This window comes from Rutidosis leptorrhynchoides, chromosome 9 (assembly GCF_046630445.1).
Source record: "Rutidosis leptorrhynchoides isolate AG116_Rl617_1_P2 chromosome 9, CSIRO_AGI_Rlap_v1, whole genome shotgun sequence".
NCBI classification, from domain to species: domain Eukaryota; kingdom Viridiplantae; phylum Streptophyta; class Magnoliopsida; order Asterales; family Asteraceae; genus Rutidosis; species Rutidosis leptorrhynchoides.
The window spans coordinates 326264961-326284195 of NC_092341.1; the positions used below are offsets into that span (position 1 = coordinate 326264961).

Consider the following 19235-nt stretch of genomic DNA (forward strand, 5'->3'; position numbering starts at 1 on the left):
GTATAACTAGATGGAGGTCCGGTAGCCTATTTCATTGGGCTAAATTACTGGGCTAAAAAATAAAATAAAATAAAAGATGTCGCTAAATGTCAAAATAGTTGACGCCAGCATGCCGTTAACATGTTACGCAGCTAATATTAATATAGATGAATATCGAGTGTTATTATGTAGGTACATATGTATGCATATTGATCAATATTGAACGATTCAAAATTCTAATTTAATGGTTAGAAAATCAAAGAATGTAACCCTCTAACTTAGTTGTGTTAAAAAAATACAGTAATATATGAACAAAATGTTCAAAAATTTTGACACCATTATGGAGATTAGAAGTCATTTCATTCTATAATTCTATTAAAGTCTTTCTATAAAATTCCGATACAGAATTAAGGATATAAAAAATTAAATAACTTTCACAACTCAACGCATCTAAATGAGAAATGATACATACATATACAATCAATTTTTAGCCGGACACAACTAAACATGTTTGATAATGTTGTACAGTACAACACATTAAAACATGTTTAGTTGTATACGACTAAAAATTGATCTTGTACCTATCATCACCCCATCTAAATACTTTTCACTGTTGGGTTCCTTTTGACAAAATTGGGCTGAGTACATAAGGCCCAACATTGCTAAACCATAAAGCCCAAAATAGTAACAAAAATCAGCAGGTATGATACACGATCACCAAAAGGCGCGTGAAATAGATGCAATCCAAATCCGCCATGGATATAAATGGCGGGAGCTCGTCCTCCGTCAAAATTTCCCCCAAATCATCTCTATATATCTGTATCTTTTTTTTTATTTTTTTTATTTTTTTTAGAACGGCAAGTTAGTTTCATCGCACGGTTAGTGGTTAGATCGCATCGCACGTTTCAGGAGGAAACCGCCACCATCCAAACGGGCAGGTGGGGAAAACTCCCTGGTGAGACTCGAACCCGGGTCTCCTCGAAATCATGCAAGCATGGTTACCAATGAGGCAAAGTCCACTGTATCTACATCCTTTTTTATCTTATTTTATTTTTTATCTATCATTGTAATTTTATTCTGTACTTAATACGGACTCGAAGTAGTTTTTTACTGCCGAAAAATTACTAAAACCCTTGGATTCAATCATTCAATCGATAAAACTATACAGTCTCTTTGCCCTAATTTACAGGCACTGCGGCATTAATCACTTAGTTTTCATCGTAATCTCACTCGTTTCGTACTCAATTAGACCTAGGGCTTTCAATTTTATTTTCGATTCACTGTTAGGGTTTCCGACACTAATTTAACGGGGATTTTAAGTTTAATTCCGGATGGAGGCGGCCGCTAGTGTCGCCGTAGCAGCACGCGGTGTTTCGATGACGATGCCTTCGTCTCAGTCTTCACGAAAAGAATGGCGTGTGGTGTCCGATCATCTTGTTCAAAATTCCGGCAAAGAGGTTAGGGTTTTGAATCTGTACATATATATCTATGTTACTCAATTCTTATGTAATCAAGATGTTGACTTGTCAAAAAACTAGGGCAACGTGAGCTAATTAGCTTGTTTTGTTGATTGGCAGAGTGTGAATGGTTCTGATGATGAATTGCATCTCGAGGATGTTGTGAAACAAAGAGAACAACTTCAGCATTTAGAGGTTAATATGAAAGCTAGGCTCATAGCTAGATCAGAAGTATTGGGAATGCAGGAGCAGTTCGATTCTCAGATTAATGAGCATATTACTTCAAATGTTAAACTTCAGGTGTGTGTAAGAATGTTTTATCGTGAAAAGTTCGTTTTTTTTATCATACATTTAATAAAAGGAAGTTATGGCTTATAAAAATAAAAATGTGATTGAATATAGGAGCAATTACATGACATGGAAAACACCATGATGGAGTTACAAAGGACTCTGGATGATAAAGATAAAGAGCTACATGCAATTCGATTAGACCATGAAGCGGTGTGAACTTAAACTTTTATCTTTTACTTGTTTTTATCATTTATCATCGATCATCGATTATCTGATGTAATAATTATTTTCTGCTGGCTCAGGCATGGGCGAAAGAGGATCTTCTGCGGGAACAAAACAAAGAACTGGCAACATTTCGGTATATCTTCAAAAACACGTTCCATGTGTTTTTATTTGTATTCTTAGATATAATCAAGTTATGTGCTATTCGCTTCGGTGAAGTTATATGTGTTGGTGATGGTTTGCAGTCATATTCATGTTAATGATTGTATTACAAGTTAGTGTATATGTTTTTGCAGAAGAGAGCTTGATAATTCTGAAGCTGAAAGGGCTCAAAATCTTCAAAACATTCATGACTTACAAGAACATATTCAAGAAAAGGAACGGCAGTTCATAGAATTGCAGGAACAGGTTCCTATTTCGTATGTTTATGATTTAGTATGCCGTATGCTTTGTAACCTAAATGGAATAAGTAACACTCTAAGGCCTGTTTGTTAAATTTCTAGAACATATTCAAGAAAAGAAACGGCATTTCATAGAATAGCAGGAACGGGTCCTATCCCCCTATGTTTATTAATTAGTTGCCGTTTGCTTTTGTAATCTAAATGGCATAAGAAACACTTCAAAGCGTGTTTGTTCGATTATCTCTCTTTTACCTTTGTCAGTGGTGTAGTCATGGCGAGATGTGAATAGTATCATGTTAACCTAGTGATTTTTTTTCGCTTTTTAGCATAGAGTTGCTCAAGAAACTCTCAGATATAAAGATGAACAGTTAAGCGAGGCACAAGCTTGGATTTCACGAGTCCAGGAAATGGATGCTATGCAATCAACTACAAATCACTCGTTGAATGCTGAACTTAGAGAGAGAATTGAACAATACAACCACCTTTGGGTTGGTTTGCAGAGACAGGTTGTAATTTTTTCCAAAGCGTTGAGTTTTATTTGGACAGATGATTTAGTTGATTGTTTGTTACACATGCTTGTTATTTATTAATCTCTGCTATAATTTGGTTCTTCAAGTCCTATTAAACAAAATGTTTCAGTAAAATGCAATTTTTAGTTGATTTGTTGTGAATTATATATTCTGAAGGTGGCCCAATGCTACATTAATGCATAAAACTAATCAAGTCATAAACCTTATAGTTTAACTTCTCACTAATATAAATATATCGCTAGTTATATTTCACATAAATTATTTTTAGGGTTTTAAAAACCGTAGGACAAAAAGTGTTTCGGGCCAACACAACCCATACCCAAATGGCGTGTTATTCGAACCTGCCTAATATGGCCAGTATGCTATATATTCTCAATGGTTAGTAACTGTGTGTTATTGATGCGTGCCAGTATGCCGAAATGGAGAGGCTTCATCTACAGACATTACAACAGCTTGATAGTGAGTTGTCAGAGGCAAGAGAAAGGAATGGAACTAAATCTGAAGGGTCCCACACTGTTCAAACACAAGTGAAAGATGTGTCTCATTTTGCGCATGGCAATGGAAGCCAGTTAGAGGCTGTTGGTGATTCAAGGGTTCTCCAAAATGGGGATGCAGAAATCGTGTCTTCACAGGTAAGTCTACTTAATATCTACTTCACAAACTTTATAAATATAAATATAATTTGTGTTCTATTTGGTCTCATGTTTAATACGTAGTATAATTTAATGCATTGACATGAAATGATTGTATAGTATATATGGAGTATGATATTAATTAATATATATGGGCTTATTTTCAGACGGATAATATTCCTGCTGCTGCTCAAATGACTGCCCAATCATTACACGGAATGCCAAACTACTTTCCACCTGGACACCTGGCAGCTATGCATCCATATTTTTTGCATTACCAGGGTTTACCTCAAAGTGTGAATTCACATCTAGTACAATCTCATGCCGGCCAGTTTCATTCATTACCTGCTAATTCACCCATCCCACATTGGCAGAATCAGCAGGTACACATAGATAATTTGTGTTACACTTTTTAGTTTCTTTATAGGTGGCAAAAGATATGGGTCTGATAGTTGGGCGATACATCGTGAATTTACACTTATAAAACGGGTCCATTGACATTCACATGTTTCGTCCTCCTTTTATTCTTACCACAAATTGTTAATGCTTATAAATATAATTGTTTCAACTATATTATGAAGCCTCTGAATAATTCGTTTTAAGCATTCAGATGCTTAAAAGATACAGTTTTGGTTAACTTTTATCATGGTTGGCCTATTTGATTATAAGTAATAAATAAATGCAAATGAATTGAATACTAATTATAATAAATAAAATGATGTAATATATAAAATGTAATTACTTACCTTTTATATATTATATATTTAGTATTCAATTCAATTGAATTGAGTTGTGATAGAGATAGCATAATCAAATTAACGTTTTAAGCAAATGGATTGAAATTTGTACATAGTGTTTTCTGGTGTTTATAGCAACTCTGTTATATATACTTATTACTTACTTTTATTGTAGGTGTTTTCGGAAAGTTCACAGATGCCAAATCATGAACCGTACTCTTCCCAGAATGATCAGCATTCATTGAGACCAGAGTCTAATTACAACTATGAATCACAGCCTATAAATGGACAAGCTTTGCGTTCTGATTTTCTGGATATCAGTCAAGGGCTAGAGTCCCAGTCTGTCATTTCATCTTCACCAAATGAGGAAGACCAGGTATTATATGGAATATTGAATGTTAATATCTGTCATGTTTGTAAATATGCATATTGAATCGATTGATACTTCACAGCAGGGTTTGCAGCAAATATCATCTCAGCTTCATGGCTCTCTAAACCTGAACCATTCTGTCAATGACATCAAGCATCAGGTTAGTCTATTGTTACTGAATTCTTTTGTGTTATTTGGTGTAGTTACAAGATGTTATGCTGATTTCAATTTTCTGAACACAGGAACAAAGTGCAAATATGTTGATCAATCATGTAGTTGAACATCATAGTTTAAGTACCGAACAGCTTAGTTCATCTACAGTTTCATCTGATGTTACCCACTCAGCAATCGTCATTGACGCCTCACTGAACAACATGGAAAGCGCACAGCAGAATAATTATTTAGTTGGAAAGACTGCAGTGAAAGCTTTGTTTGATGAAGGAACTTTACTAGCATGTGTTGTTCGCACAATACCACCTGGTCCTAGAGGAAGAATACAAATTAGCTCAACGGTTAGTAATCCATACCTTTAGGGGTGTTTGGATTTGCTTTATGTAACTCTTTATTTAAATTTGAAGTCACCATAATCAGTTTTAATGCTTGGATTAACATAATTGATTTATTAGAGAGTAAACAATCCAAACCCATTTTAAGACTACTACTGGCTTTTTCCAAGGTTATCAATATTTCATGAAATTGTTTTTTGTATAGTTTATCTATCAGTCTCTCAACTAATCATAATGTTTCAAAATTTTAAACAATTAATGGTTATAATTATCAATCTTCCAGAAAAAGTAGCACATCTCAACTATTATCTTCTATTACCCATTTTTTTGCAGTTATATTTATTATCGAAAGCAAACCTGAAACGTTATCATTGTTTTGCCCTTTTATTTGCTGTGTCATTAATGTTTTAATATTTTTATTTCACAGCTTCTGAGCAGGCTTACAAAAATGCTTGCACCCCTGAATTGGTCCGATTACGAGAATAAACATGGAAAGCTTGATGCTTTCCTAGGAAGTCATCCTGAAGTGAGCTCATTTGTCTTGATGGTTGACTCTTTTTTTTTACAGATGCTTGCAAATGAGTATAACTTAAGCTATCCTTTATTTTTGTTTCAGTTATTTGTGATAGAAGGAGATTATATTCAGGTGCGCGAGGGTGCACAAGAAATCATAGCTCGTATGGTGGCTCGTGCAAAACTTCATGCAGCTACTGTTGATGCCTCTGCAACCTCTTCTCAATCATCATTATTGTCTTCTGTTGCTGTCACACCCATGGCCCAAACGCGATTGAAAAAGGCCCCATCTATCAATTCAAGTTATGCAAATGCTGAAAAGAACAGGTTTATTGAGTCACAACACCAGAATGGTGTTTCATTCAATCCTGTAGGTGTGAAAGTTGTGAGTAAACCCAGTGATCAAATTAATGTGGCAAGTGTTAATGGATTAAATGTTGATAGATCTAATATGGGGTCTCAAGGCAAAGTTATCAATCATGGAAGGCCTGGTTCAAATTACCATGGAAAACCGCACGGGAGGTAACAATTTTGGCTCATATACTTATGAATGGGTGAATGTGTTGATTTTCTAGCTCTTGTGGGTCAAGCGGTTAAAGTCAACTTAAATTATCTTTATCTCTAATGGGTCAAGCAGGTAAAATACAATAAATTAGCTTAAGACTGATTTGGTCAAATGGTAGTCATGTGGAGTATATATTCAACTCCTAGATCATCATAAGTCATTTTGTTCACTAAGTTAGGTAATTATTAATGGTTTAAAGTCATCTAATTATTTTGATAATAATAATATATATGATGCAGTAATTCGTTTTAAAAGATACTCCGTACTATTTTTCAGACAACATGTTTCTACTCACCTGGAGTTGACCTGTTTCACCAATTTTAAGAGTTATTTATTTTGACATGTTTTGTTTTTGCACCTCTATGTACTTATTTTGACATGTATGATCTCATGTGATAGGTCTACCGGAGGTTTGCTGGGCTCCAGAAAATAGTAAGTGCACACTTTCAACTTGATTATTAGTAATTGTGGCATTTGATCGTTGCTTTTAACATGTAACTATTCTCTTTAGTTAATTGAGTGGATAATCATGAATCAGATATATCATTATCAAAATGATCATCTTAGAAGTTTCTTGTCCTAATGTTTTCTTTAGCACTGCATCCACTCAGTGTTTTAAATCCCATTATTTCTCTCCGAGATCTCGATTTTGGAAGGCAGCCGAGACAAGATGTCCATCTTGCGAGATTTCTCGGTCAACGGGGTCAAACTTGGTCAAAGCCATGATTTCTCGGATTTTTGTGTAAAATCTCTTAAAGATGTATATTTATATATTATAAAAAATAAAAAGTCAACGTAAGTCAACGTCCTAGATTTACCCTTGTGCTGAGATCTTTCAAAAAATGTCCAGACGAGATCTCCGGGATCCGAGTTCTTCAACCTTGAATCCACTCTAGATGTTGAATGTTGAAGCTGTAAATAGTTGTGTAGTATGAAGATGTTATTTGTGGGCTTTTTGGGTATTTTAAATGTTTTTCAAGACCTTACTTTTCAGGTCTGTAGTTTAGCTTGCTTGCATAGTTGTGTTTAACATAAACTTACATTTTTCTCATTTTGAGTGACAACAGGGAGAGATTGTAGACATCAAGTTAAGGACGAGGCAAAATGAATTTGGCTTTTTGGATGTGCAAGCATGAAACTGGTGATGGAAGTGAATGGGACAAGGCAGTTTTAAGTGTAATGACGTAATCATGATGTTTTTTTTTTTTATTCGGCCGATTCGATACAAATTGGAGATCGTATTGGAATTGGACTTATAATTTAAACCTCCTTTTGTTGACTGTCATTTGTGTTAGTTTCAACTTGTGCTTGCATCTGTCTCCCCTTTAGTACAAGAATGGTTTTGAAGCATTAAACTCGGATATCGTTTGGTAGATTGGAATTGAGGGGAATGGAAGAATGAATCGTGTTTGGTTACCACTTGGTAACGAAATGACTTACTTTTCAAAAATTGCAATTTCATTTTTTTTTTAAAGGCAATAAAAATTGCAATTTCATAAACCGTCGTATTTCTGTTGAACGTACATGTTTCAACCAAATTACTACCAACAGTTTCAGAAAATCTCACACCAAACCGGGCAAGAAGGGTTTGTTTATTTGCCAAACAATCAAAAAGTTTAATCTGGTATTACTGTTTTGTTGTTGAACTGGTCTTGCTAACTTAGGTATTGATCGGGTTTATACTTAACTGAACAACGGGAGTGATGGTCTCAGTTGCTAGAAAAGAAAAACTCACTAATTATGCCGGACACTTATGGCATCACCTCACACCACCTGGCAGGCAGCGCCTTATGTTAAGGTCTCGTGTCTACGCATGCGTTATTAAATCAAGCATTGTATAAATCATCATTTTATTACAAGTGTCTGAACAAAAAACTGTCGTTCATAATGTTGAAAGGAAGTTTGCATTGGTAACATTATTGAAGTATTATCATGCTAAATAAATTAGAAACAAAGCTTATACTAACTGAAAAGAAAAACAAGAAAATGACAACAAAACATGTTCTCAAGGGTTTGTGTTTGTTAAGTTTAGCATAAAGTGGGCCTAGCACTGGTTAGTAGGACCATACTCAATCAGGCTTCTACAGAAGGATCACTCTGCTAAGCAAATACTAAGAAAAAGATACTTTCTTTTTCTTTCTATATTTTGCAGTATTAAGTTTTTCTATAACATATGCAAAACAGCATATGAATCCTAACGGAACAAACTTCTGCCATCACTACCAAAACCAGCATCAGATCCATCTTGCTTGTTACCAGGATTCGGCACCAACGCAGATTGCATCCCTTGTTGCATTCCAAACATGCCATTCTGAGGATTGGGCCTCACGCCCATTTGTGCCTGAAGCTGTTGTAGTTGCTGAAAATGCAACATTTGTTGTTGTTGTTGAAACGACAGTTTCTGAACACTGCTTTCACCACCACTAACTTGTTGAGGAATTACAACTTGAGGTTGCTGCATTATATTTTTACCCTGCTGTGTTGTGGCACTTGTTTGCATCTGCATTACCTATACAAAAAATAAAAACGTAAGATTAGAATCGAGTATTTTTGCAATTGTTAACGACATTAACGAAGCTGGAACTTACTTGAGAAGGATTTGGTATTTGTGGTGATGGCGGTTGAGCATCGGCAATTGCAGCCAAGTACATTAAATTCTTTTGGAGCACGACTTGGTACCTGAATTAGTTGCATTATCACAAGGTTGAACATAAAATACTGTAAATACTAAATATACGGAGTACTTTTATTCAAGGAGTAACCAAATATTGGGATGTGCAGAGTCAGGTGGATGATAAACAGACTATCCAAATAAAAAAAATCCACCAAAAAGATGCATTAACATGTTGTACAGTACAAACAGTTACACGAAGTTACTAACATGCTGATCACTCATTATTTGAAAATACCATCATATATTCGACAAGGTTCGTTAAATAACTTACTGAGCACACTCCTGGAAATTGCCTTGCTTTTGATACTCCATTATTGCCATAATCAATCTTTTGTTTTCTTCAAGACACTGCAATTAGAACATCACTTGCATGTATCATGATGCAAATGCTACATTCTTCATAAATCATTGTTTTGGATCACATGTAAACAACTTATCTGCTTATTATGTTATATATAGTTTATGCTTATTCTAACTAGAGTAAAACCGTCGGTGACTCAAAAGAAAAAAGGGGAAAAAGGGCGATTAGGGCGACACAAACATATGAGGGGCGCTCGTTCAATTCTGTATGTTTTTCATTGATTCTTTCATCAATATTTAGCATTCATTCTTATCTTTTACGAATCCTGATTAAACCCCTATGGGGAAGAACTCTGCTGGGAAGAAAAAGAAAAAGAACGAGACCATTACTGTGCCTAGGGTTTTGCGCAACAGAAAAATTGGGGTAGATGACATGGAAGAAACAAGACAAACTGACGATTACTCAATGAAAAACTCGAAATTAGATGATAGTGTGAGTATCCAGCTTGGTGAAAACAATGACAGTAATGCTAACGATGAACCTCTGTCGCCTTCCGGGCATGATTACGATAAGGTTAGTGTTCATACGGTTAATGACTCTTCTAATGATGATGCTGTATCAGTGAAGGAGCAGGAACTAGATACTAACATGTTGCCGGAATATATGCTCTTTCCGATGCACGTGAATACTGGAGACAATTATAGTAATACTGATATGGCCAAAGATAAGGAATCTGTGAAAACTGGGGCACATATAGAGAAGGTTGCTGCTAATCTTCCTATAAATTCGTATATGAATGCGGTGGTGGGAGAGATGGCCCCTCACCGAAAAATCAACTTCAAATTCATTGAACAACCGGCAAGTCTTGAGGATGGGATAGATGTTGAGATTCCGCTTGCTTCAGTTGAGGAGGCTTTGAGCAGGTACAACAATACTTTATATGGCTATTTTGTGGGTCGTAGAATTGCCTTTCCCGTAGTGCAAAATTATGTTATGAATACTTGGAAGAAGTACGGCATTGAAAAGACAATGATGAACACTAAAGGAATTTTCTTTTTCAAGTTTAGTACTGAAAAAGGTTTAATGGATGTGCTTGAAAACGGTCCATGGATAATCAGATCAGTCCCAATAATCTTGAACAAGTGGTCGCCTAGTGTTGTCCTTACCAAAGAGGATATTCAGACTGTCCCAGTTTGGGTCAAGATACACGACATACCGCTTGCTGCTTTTACTGAAGTGGGATTGAGTGCAATAGCGTCAAAGATTGGTAAACCATTAATGTTGGACTCCTACACAAGTACAATGTGTTTAGAGTCATGGGGACGCCCCAACTATGCTCGAGCAATGATTGAAGTCTCAGCTTTGACAGATCTAAAAGAAAGTCTAACTGTTGCTGTTCCTTGTCCAATTAGTAAACGGTTTACAAAGGAGACAATAAAAGTTGAATATGAATGGAAACCTCCGCATTGCACAGGTTGTCGTGTATTTGGTCACAAGGACTCGCAATGTCCCCAAAATATCCCAGTTATGGCTGATTTAAAGATGGTTGATGCTGATGGTTTTACTAAAGTCAAGGCACGACAAGTAAAGGGAGTCACCGTAGGTACTCATCGAGCAAAAAACTTAAAGACTAATGACGGTTTTGTGGTTGGGAAACAACAGCCCAAATTGGTTTATAGGCGTAAATCTACTACTATACCTACTGGTGTGGTTAATAAACCTAGTAATGATGATGAAGCGGGTACGTCTAAAGATGGAACAAAGAAGGACAAAGTTAAAACTGGTAACTCTTTTGCAGCCTTACAAAATATTGATGAAAATAATGATAAGATCTTTGATTTAGTAGATGAACCAAGTGACACTGAACATAATGAGGATGAGACATCACAGTTTTTGGCATCAAAGAAAAACACTAAGGGGGCAAGCACTCCCATAAAAGAAGTGCCCAATGTTTAGTATCGCTGCATGGAACATACGGGGCTTGAACCGTGTCCCGAAACAAAGAGAGGTTCAAGAAGTTGTTTCTAGGAACAAATTGTCAATTTGTGCCATCCTTGAATCACATGTGGCTCTTGGAAAACTCGCAAATATATGTAACTCAGTATTCCCAAACTGGGTTTGGTCGTCGAATAATAGTGTCTGCAATCGTGGCACTCGTATAATTCTGGGATGGAACCCAAATGTAGTGAGGCTGATGATCCTGGCCATCTCTAATCAAGCAATACATTGCCAAATTAATATGGTTTGCGACAATAGTCAGTTTTTTGCTTCTTTTATTTATGCCGAAAATAATTACATGAATCGCAGGCCTTTATGGCGTGAATTATCTATGCATAACAGATTTGTAGGTAGTCAGCCCTGGGTCATGTTCGGTGATTTTAATGTTGCTCTCTCCCCAGACGACTCTTCTTCAGGATCTTCTAAGGTTACTATCGCTATGCGTGAATTCCAGGAATGTATTGAAGATATTCAAATGTCAGATATTAACCATAAAGGCCTTCACTTCACTTGGAACCAGAGACCACAATCTGTGACAGGTATTTTAAAGAAGATTGACCGTGTAATGGCAAATGACGAGTTCATTAGATTACATCCGAATGCCTATGTAATTTTCCAACCTTATCGAATCTCGGACCATGCTCCTGCGGTTTTGAAGATTGAGAAGCCTAACGGGGTAAAACCTAAACCATTTAAGTTTGGTAATTTTGTTACTCACAATGCTGATTTCAAGGAAGTGGTTATTAATGGTTGGAAAACAGATATAGAAGGGCATATGATGTTTCGGGTGGTGAAAAGAATGCGATTACTTAAAAAACCTATTAGAAAGCTCATGTGGAACAAAGGAAATATTCATGCTCATGTATCCTCTCTGCGCCAACAATTAGATGAAATCCAGAAACATCTTGATACGAACCCTCACGTGATTGAGATTCGAACCAAAGAGAGGGATATGCTGAGATTGTATAATGAAGCCCTTCTAGAGGAGGAGAGGTTCCTTAAACAAAAATCGAAAGTGGAATGGCTAAGGGTTGGTGATAGCAACTCAAGTTATTTTCATAAGGTTGTTAGGGGAAAAGTTAACAGGAGCCACATTCATGCAATCTATGATCAAATGGATAATTTGGTGGAAGGCAAGGATGTGCCGAATGTTTTTGTAACGCATTATGAACAATTCTTGGGCACTCAGTACCCATGCAATTATTTAAAATTGGATGAGCTGTTCACAAGAAGGATATCGGAGGAAAAGGCGAATTATATGATACGCGATGTTACCAACATTGAAATCAAGGATGCAATGTTTAATATTGGTGAGTCCAAGTCTCCTGGTCCGGACGGATACTCTTCTGCATTTTTCAAGAGCACTTGGGACATTATAGGGGACGATGTATGTGAAGCTGTTAGAACTTTCTTTGATAACGGCCAATTACTAACAGAATTGAACCATACCATCCTGGCCCTTATTCCGAAAGTTGTTATCCCTAATAAGGTCAATGACTATCGTCCAATCTCGTGTTGCAATGTTCTCTATAAGTGCATTAGCAAGATCATTTCTAACCGCATCATGACATGCCTTGATGATGTTGTTGGGGAAAATCAATCGGCTTTCATTCCTGGTAGGAGTATCTCGGATAATATTCTCCTTACTCAGGAGCTTATGAGAAATTATCACCTGAATCGTGGTACGCCTAGATGTGCTTTTAAGGTGGACATTCAGAAAGCGTACGATACTGTTGACTGGAAGTTCTTGGAGAAGATTCTCTATAATTTTGGTTTCCACAGAACCATGATAAACTGGATAATGAAGTGTGTCACGTCAACATCGTTCTCGATTAATATTAATGGCGAGCTCCATGGTTACTTCAAAGGTAGGCGTGGCCTCAGACAAGGAGATCCAATGTCACCATATTTATTCACCTTAGTCATGGAAGTTCTTTCTTTAATTCTCAGCAGTAATATTCAACGTTCAGGTAATTTCATCTATCATCCACGGTGTGAGAAGCAAAATCTGATAAGTTTGTGTTTTGCGGACGACCTTTTATTATTTTCGCATGGTGATGCTGGTTCGGTCACAATTATTTCCGAAGCCCTCGAGGAGTTTAAGGCATGTTCCGGCTTAATTCCTAGTATCCAAAAAAGTACAGCCTTTTTCGCGAATGTTCCTCAAATACTTAAAGATCAGATCCTAGGGTTAATGCCATTTGTGGAGGGCCATCTCCCAGTCAGGTATTTGGGAGTCCCTTTAATCTCTTCCAGACTTCACTACAGAGACTGTAAGAGCTTAGTGGAAAAAGTCAAAGCTAGAATCAACGATTGGAAGAATAAATCTCTATCTTTTGCAGGAAGAGTTCAGCTTATTATATCCGTTTTATCTTCTATGCAGATCTATTGGGCTTCCGTGTTTACTCTCCCTGATGCTATAATAAAAGACATTGAGAAACTGCTCCGTGGTTTCTTATGGTGTCAGGGGGATATGAAGACAGGTAGAGCTAAAGTTAAATGGGATGATGTTTGTTTGCCGAAAGAAGAAGGAGGGCTTGGTATCAAACATCTAAAAAATCGGAATTTTGCTTTAATGGCCACTCAGGTATGGAGACTCCTAACTAATAAACAATCTTTGTGGGTCAAATGGGTTCATTCATATCGTCTCCGGAAGAAAAGTTTTTGGGAGGTAACTGTTACAGCTGATAGTAGTTGGGGTTGGCGGAAAATGCTGAGAATGCGTAATACACTTCGAGACAATTTGATACACCAAGTTGGGAACGGGCAAAATATCTTAGCATGGCATGACACTTGGTGTGAATACGGTCCTCTTGCAAATATTATCTCGAGCAGGGACATTAAAGTGGCAGGTTACTCGTTGCAAGCAAAGCTAAGGGATATTATTCGACATGATGGCTGTCAATGGCCACGATTTTGGGTTCAGAAGTATCCCTTCCTTCATCGGATCAATCCTCCCGTTTTTACTAATAATGAAGACGTGTTGATGTGGAAGGACAACAATGGTAATATGCAACGTTTTTCAGCTAACTTGGTTTGTAATTCAATTCGTCCCAGGTCGAATGTGGTTCCATGGTGTAGTTTAGTCTGGTTCTCTCAATGCATTCCTCGACACGCTTTCCTGACTTGGCTTCTCATGGGTGAAAAACTCAAGACTCAAGACAAAATAAAGGACTGGGAGAAGAATGGAGCGAATGGTGGAAGCTTATTATGTACTTTTTGCAAAACAGTCTCAGACTCCCATTCACATTTATTCTTTGAATGTTCTTACCCATTGCAGGTATGGTCCAAGATGAAGAGTCTAGTTCAAATCCCTATCTCGAGTTCTCGATGGCTTGATGTGGTTAATCTGTTGAGTCCTGTAGCTTCGAAACAGCTTGCTCGTATAGTGGTTGCAAAGATTATTTTTTCGGCTACGATTTATTTTGTTTGGCAAGAAAGGAATCAAAGGTTATTCCAATCGAAGACAAGGTCAATCGAACAGTTGGTTCAGGTTATTACTTCAACAGTTCGTCTCAAGCTACTTTCGCTAAAATTTAAAAATTCTCAGGATGTGCAAAACATGAAGGCCTTATGGAGAGTACCTTGATTTGTGGTTCTTTGTTTAGTACAGCTCAATTTGAGTTTGCTTGTGTATAGGCTTTAGTATCTTTTTGATATTTAGTCTTCTGGTTCGTTTTGAGGCTTCAAGACTCTCTTGTAGCATTTGTGCTTGTAACCGTTTGTTTATATATATATAGAAAATTCACCGGGTGACCCCCTTTACCCAAAAAAAAAAAAAACTAGAGTAAAAATTTCCGATACAAAGGCATAAGATTCAACCTAAATTTTGGCCTAAGCATTTCAACATTTAACTAAACTTTTATAACATATTAAATTAACGACAGTAAAATTGAAATAATAATAAATGAAATTAAAAAAAAAAAAAAATAGTAAAACCTTTTGAATCTGTTCAGTGGTGATTAAAGTTGGAGAAAATTTGGACGCCTGAGGTTGCGGTGGCTGCTGCTGCATTTTTGTCGCCGGAATATAATACGGTTTTCGACGTCACAACCCTAAAAACCCGCAAGAAAAACAAAAAATGAAATGTAGCAAAAGGAAAGAAAAAGAAAGTTCAATGAATTATATAAATAGTCACAAATAAAAATAAATGAATGATAAATAAATGGGGTTGTAGGAAAAAGACAAAATGATAATTTGTTTTTGTCTGCACATGGCGCCGGATATCAACTTTTGAAAAGTCTGTGTGTTTTTTCATCTAACCGGTTTTAGTCGTCACCCTTTTCACATTTCGGTTTTTTATTTTATTTTATTTAATTTAATGAGCTAACAGTTTTTTATTTTTATTTTTTTTAATCCAAAATTATTTTACCAGCTAACATTAAGTATGTACCTTTTGTTTTTGTTATTTTTTTATAATTTAATTTATTTTTTATTATTTGTAAATCAGTAAATAATAAGAAAACTTTAAACATATTCTTTATGACTATGTTTAAGAATAGAGAAAATTGCGCGGATAGTCCCTGTGATTTGTACCAGCCTGCATGGATATCCTAAGTTGTTGTTTTGAGTGTGGATATTCCTTATGACTTTAAAGTTGATATTCAAAGAGAATATTTAATATTTACAATTAAAAACATAAAATTTAAGTATAAGTAATTTCAAATATAATTCTGACAATTACAATTAGCATTCTTTTTAATAATATGCGTAGGTGATAAGTGATGACGTTGAGGGCTTAATTATACCCCCTTCGTAAATTTATTGTTATGTTTAGACTTTAAATGTCCTTTTCCCAACTTTAACCTTAAATATTTTCGTTTGTGTTACATCTTATTCGATGAAGTTATATCAATGGATTCATTTTTCAATGAACGACATAACATTAATCAAGTATTATGTATGTAACGACCCGACTTTTTCGACTTGCTTTTGTACTTTGTGTTTTCACGAAACTACGTATTTGTGCGTACCGAGCTATATTATACTCTGGGAACTCCCTACATGTTGATTACTTTCATTTATATGTTAAAACGTATCATTAAGTACGTAGGATACTTAACTTAACCCTCGGAAGCCTTTATGACCGTTAGTGTTACTTGACGTTTTTAACGAACTGCGTACTGCGCACACGTTTAACTTTTGTCGTAATCGGAATATTATGACTACGAAATACTAATTGTTATTTTATAATAACAATTACTTGGGTTTTTGGATGCTTAATTACGCTTAGTAATTTACTAGAGCACACTAGTTAGTCTTGTTGGACTTTCTACCTTGTTGGACCTTAGCCCACCCTACATTAGTTAGTGGACTATTTAATTAGCTTAGTTATAAGTAACTAGTGACCCATTAATAAGTAAGACAAATGTCCATTTATTAGAGGGAACATACAAGCATTTTTGTCACGTATTATCCTTAATGTTGCATGAGATCCTAACATAAGCACCAACTTTAGACAACCATTAACCAAAAAGCAAAAAGGTGTCCCCCTTGTCCCCCCATACAACCCACAGCCACCACCACCCACACCCTCACCACCTATAAATACAAGTCTTATTCCATCCATTTTACACTTGCTTTCATTTGTAATTTACACACAATTACTCTCTAATTCTTTCTCTAGTTCTTTCTCTCTCTAAAAAGTGTAAATATTTGATTTTTCTTCTTCTTCTTCTTCCTCTCACTCTCACGAAATCATCATCATCATCATGGGTCTAGCCTTTTAGCTTTTGATCTTGATTACATCTTGTAGATTCAAACATGGATTTGAATCTTTCAAGAACATGGAAGATTCAAGCTTTCTAGCTTTGAATCTTCACCTACTTTGTAGATCTAAATCTTTTAGCTTTAATCTTGTTATTTTGTTATAAAGATTCAAACTCGTGTTTGTAATCTTCATGTATCTTAAAGATCCAAGATTTATGCTTCAAGATCTTCAAGAACACTAAAGATTCAAGCTTTTTAGCTTAGAGTCTCATTATTATGTTAAAGATCTTAGCTTTTTATCTTATGGTCTCATTACTTTCATTATTTTGTTAAAGATCTTAGCTTTATAGCTTATGGTCTCATTAATCTTGTAAAGATTCAAGCTTTCTAGCTTTGTAATCTTGTAACTTGTGTGAAAAGGATCCAAGCTCTCTAGCTTAGGGTTCCACCACTTTATTCAATTTAGATTATGTTCATATTTGTTTGATTGAAGTAAAGTTTGTAGCTTTAGTTGTAAATAGAACTTGTATTTGTGTTAAGACTAAGAATATGATATAACCTTGGTTCATCATCCATCTAAAACTCTCAAATGAGTTATGTTCTTACTTGGTCTTAACATATTGTGTGTTGATGGTTGAATCTTGGTCAAGGTGATGCTAACCCATCAATGAGTTGTACACTTTAAGCTACAAGCATCAAGGATGAGAACCGTGATGAGCATCAAGCACCAAGAACCCCACCGGAGCACTTGTTTACTATTTTTCGGGATCTGATCAGATTCTTGGACTTCTGGAAAAATGATTTTCAGTTAGTTCGTTTCGATTATATGACTTTTCGTTTAGACCTCGTCTTAATCCGATATACGGTTTAGGATTTGTGGCCTTCCGAAAGTCACTACGCCTTTATAACGTTATGCTGAAATTTCTGACCCACTCGCACTTAAACCGTCGCCACGGTCAAACGAAGATGAGTTAGGTTCTGAAAATTGGTCAGCGGTTAGAGGACTCATATACGGAGCCATATCCACTGACTATGCATCTTTTCGTTTTGTATAGAGGTCGTAACAGCTGTCCGAAATCAGCCTTTTGTTTCGATCTCTATTCTTGTTAAACTTACCTTAGTGTTGATGAATGATGATGATAATGATGATGTCGATGATGACACTTAAACTTAATTTATTCATTTTTAAACTTATTGGGACAACATACTGACCTAGTGACCTTTGACTTAGGTTGACGACCTTTCGGACCGACTTACTACCTGCATACGTTTCATATCAACTTTTACTGCTTATTCACTGTGAGTTATAGCTTCCCTTTTTACTTATACTATTTTTGAGACTGAGAATACATGCGCTTGTTACGTTTTACTTACTTGTCACGAGTACTTAAACTTTACATATGTGTGGGTTATATAACGGCATAAACATTCCCCTTAGTACGGTAACGTTTAATCATTGGTTTTGAACCGGTGAACGCGAATATTAGATATGGATCCATAGGGTTTGACATCCCCACTCGGGCTAGTCGCGCTAGCATTTAACGGGTGTTTGATACTTCGAGGACATACGCACTCGCCAAGTGTACTTTTAGGGGGTATTACTATTACGTTAAGTTAGTTACCAGGTGCCCACGGATAACCATATACTTTTCATACTGTTTTGAATACGATAACTCGTGGTCTACATTACTTTACTGATTACAAACTATAGCTCACCAACATTCGTGTTGACTTTTAAGCGTGTATTTCTCAGGTGCATAGATGATGTTGCTTCCGTTGTTAGACTTGCTATATTGGTGTTTTAGACTTGCTGTTATGGACCTGTTGTGTTAGATTTCCGCTGCATTACTTAGAGATGTCTCAATCATGAAAATTTATCTTGCATTCGTAACTTATGTTATTTTCAGATAATGACTTTGTAACGACCTTTGTGTCACGTTATCTTTTTTAAACGCTATCTTTTTATGAATGCAAACTGGTTTTCAAACAACATGTAGTACTTGACCGTGTAAAGATCCTGTTGTTGACGAATCGTACACGGTGGTTTTGTACGGGGCGTCACATTTGGTATCAGAGCATCGGTTGTAGGGAATTAGGTTGCATTAGTGAGTCTTGACCGAGCCGAGTAGGATTCACTGATAGGACTAATCTATAACTTGCTTGGTTATCTGTTTTAGCGGAACTTACTGCATGTTACTGCTTACTTTTACTACTATGTGTACTTGTTGTATGCTACTGCTTATTCTCACTACTGCATGCTACTATCTGCTTTCGATTGCATGATACTTTTGTAGGATTTTGTTAATATTGCCATGATATGTACTGCTAGGATGCTGTAGTGCCTAATTAC

The 19235-nt window shown here is 36.1% G+C and overlaps 2 protein-coding genes across 5 annotated transcripts; one reads left to right on the forward strand and one right to left on the reverse strand.

Moving 5' to 3' along the window:
• Nucleotides 1-782: 782 nt before the first annotated feature.
• LOC139865741 (uncharacterized) lies at nt 783-7482 on the forward strand. 4 transcript variants are annotated; one of them, XM_071853836.1, is made up of 16 exons: nt 783-988; nt 1267-1436; nt 1557-1736; nt 1839-1937; nt 2030-2085; nt 2246-2357; nt 2677-2856; nt 3291-3512; nt 3680-3895; nt 4425-4625; nt 4702-4779; nt 4862-5131; nt 5553-5651; nt 5742-6160; nt 6603-6635; nt 7271-7482. In XM_071853836.1, coding segments are annotated over exons 2-16 (2292 nt in total). In that variant the 5' UTR covers nt 783-988; nt 1267-1310; the 3' UTR covers nt 7272-7482. The 4 variants fall into 4 exon arrangements, with proteins under 4 accessions (XP_071709937.1, XP_071709938.1, XP_071709936.1 ...); XM_071853837.1 differs by having other exon boundaries at nt 783-934; XM_071853835.1 differs by having other exon boundaries at nt 783-1436.
• Nucleotides 7483-8147: 665 nt separating this feature from the next.
• LOC139867565 (GRF1-interacting factor 3-like) lies at nt 8148-15283 on the reverse strand. The gene is made up of 4 exons (XM_071855934.1): nt 15116-15283; nt 9149-9225; nt 8792-8882; nt 8148-8712 (listed from the first exon to the last, which is right to left on the reverse strand). Exons 1-4 carry the CDS (start codon nt 15188-15190, stop codon nt 8398-8400), a joined length of 558 nt encoding a protein of 185 aa, XP_071712035.1. The 5' UTR covers nt 15191-15283; the 3' UTR covers nt 8148-8397.
• Between the last annotated feature and the right edge of the window lie 3952 nt (nt 15284-19235).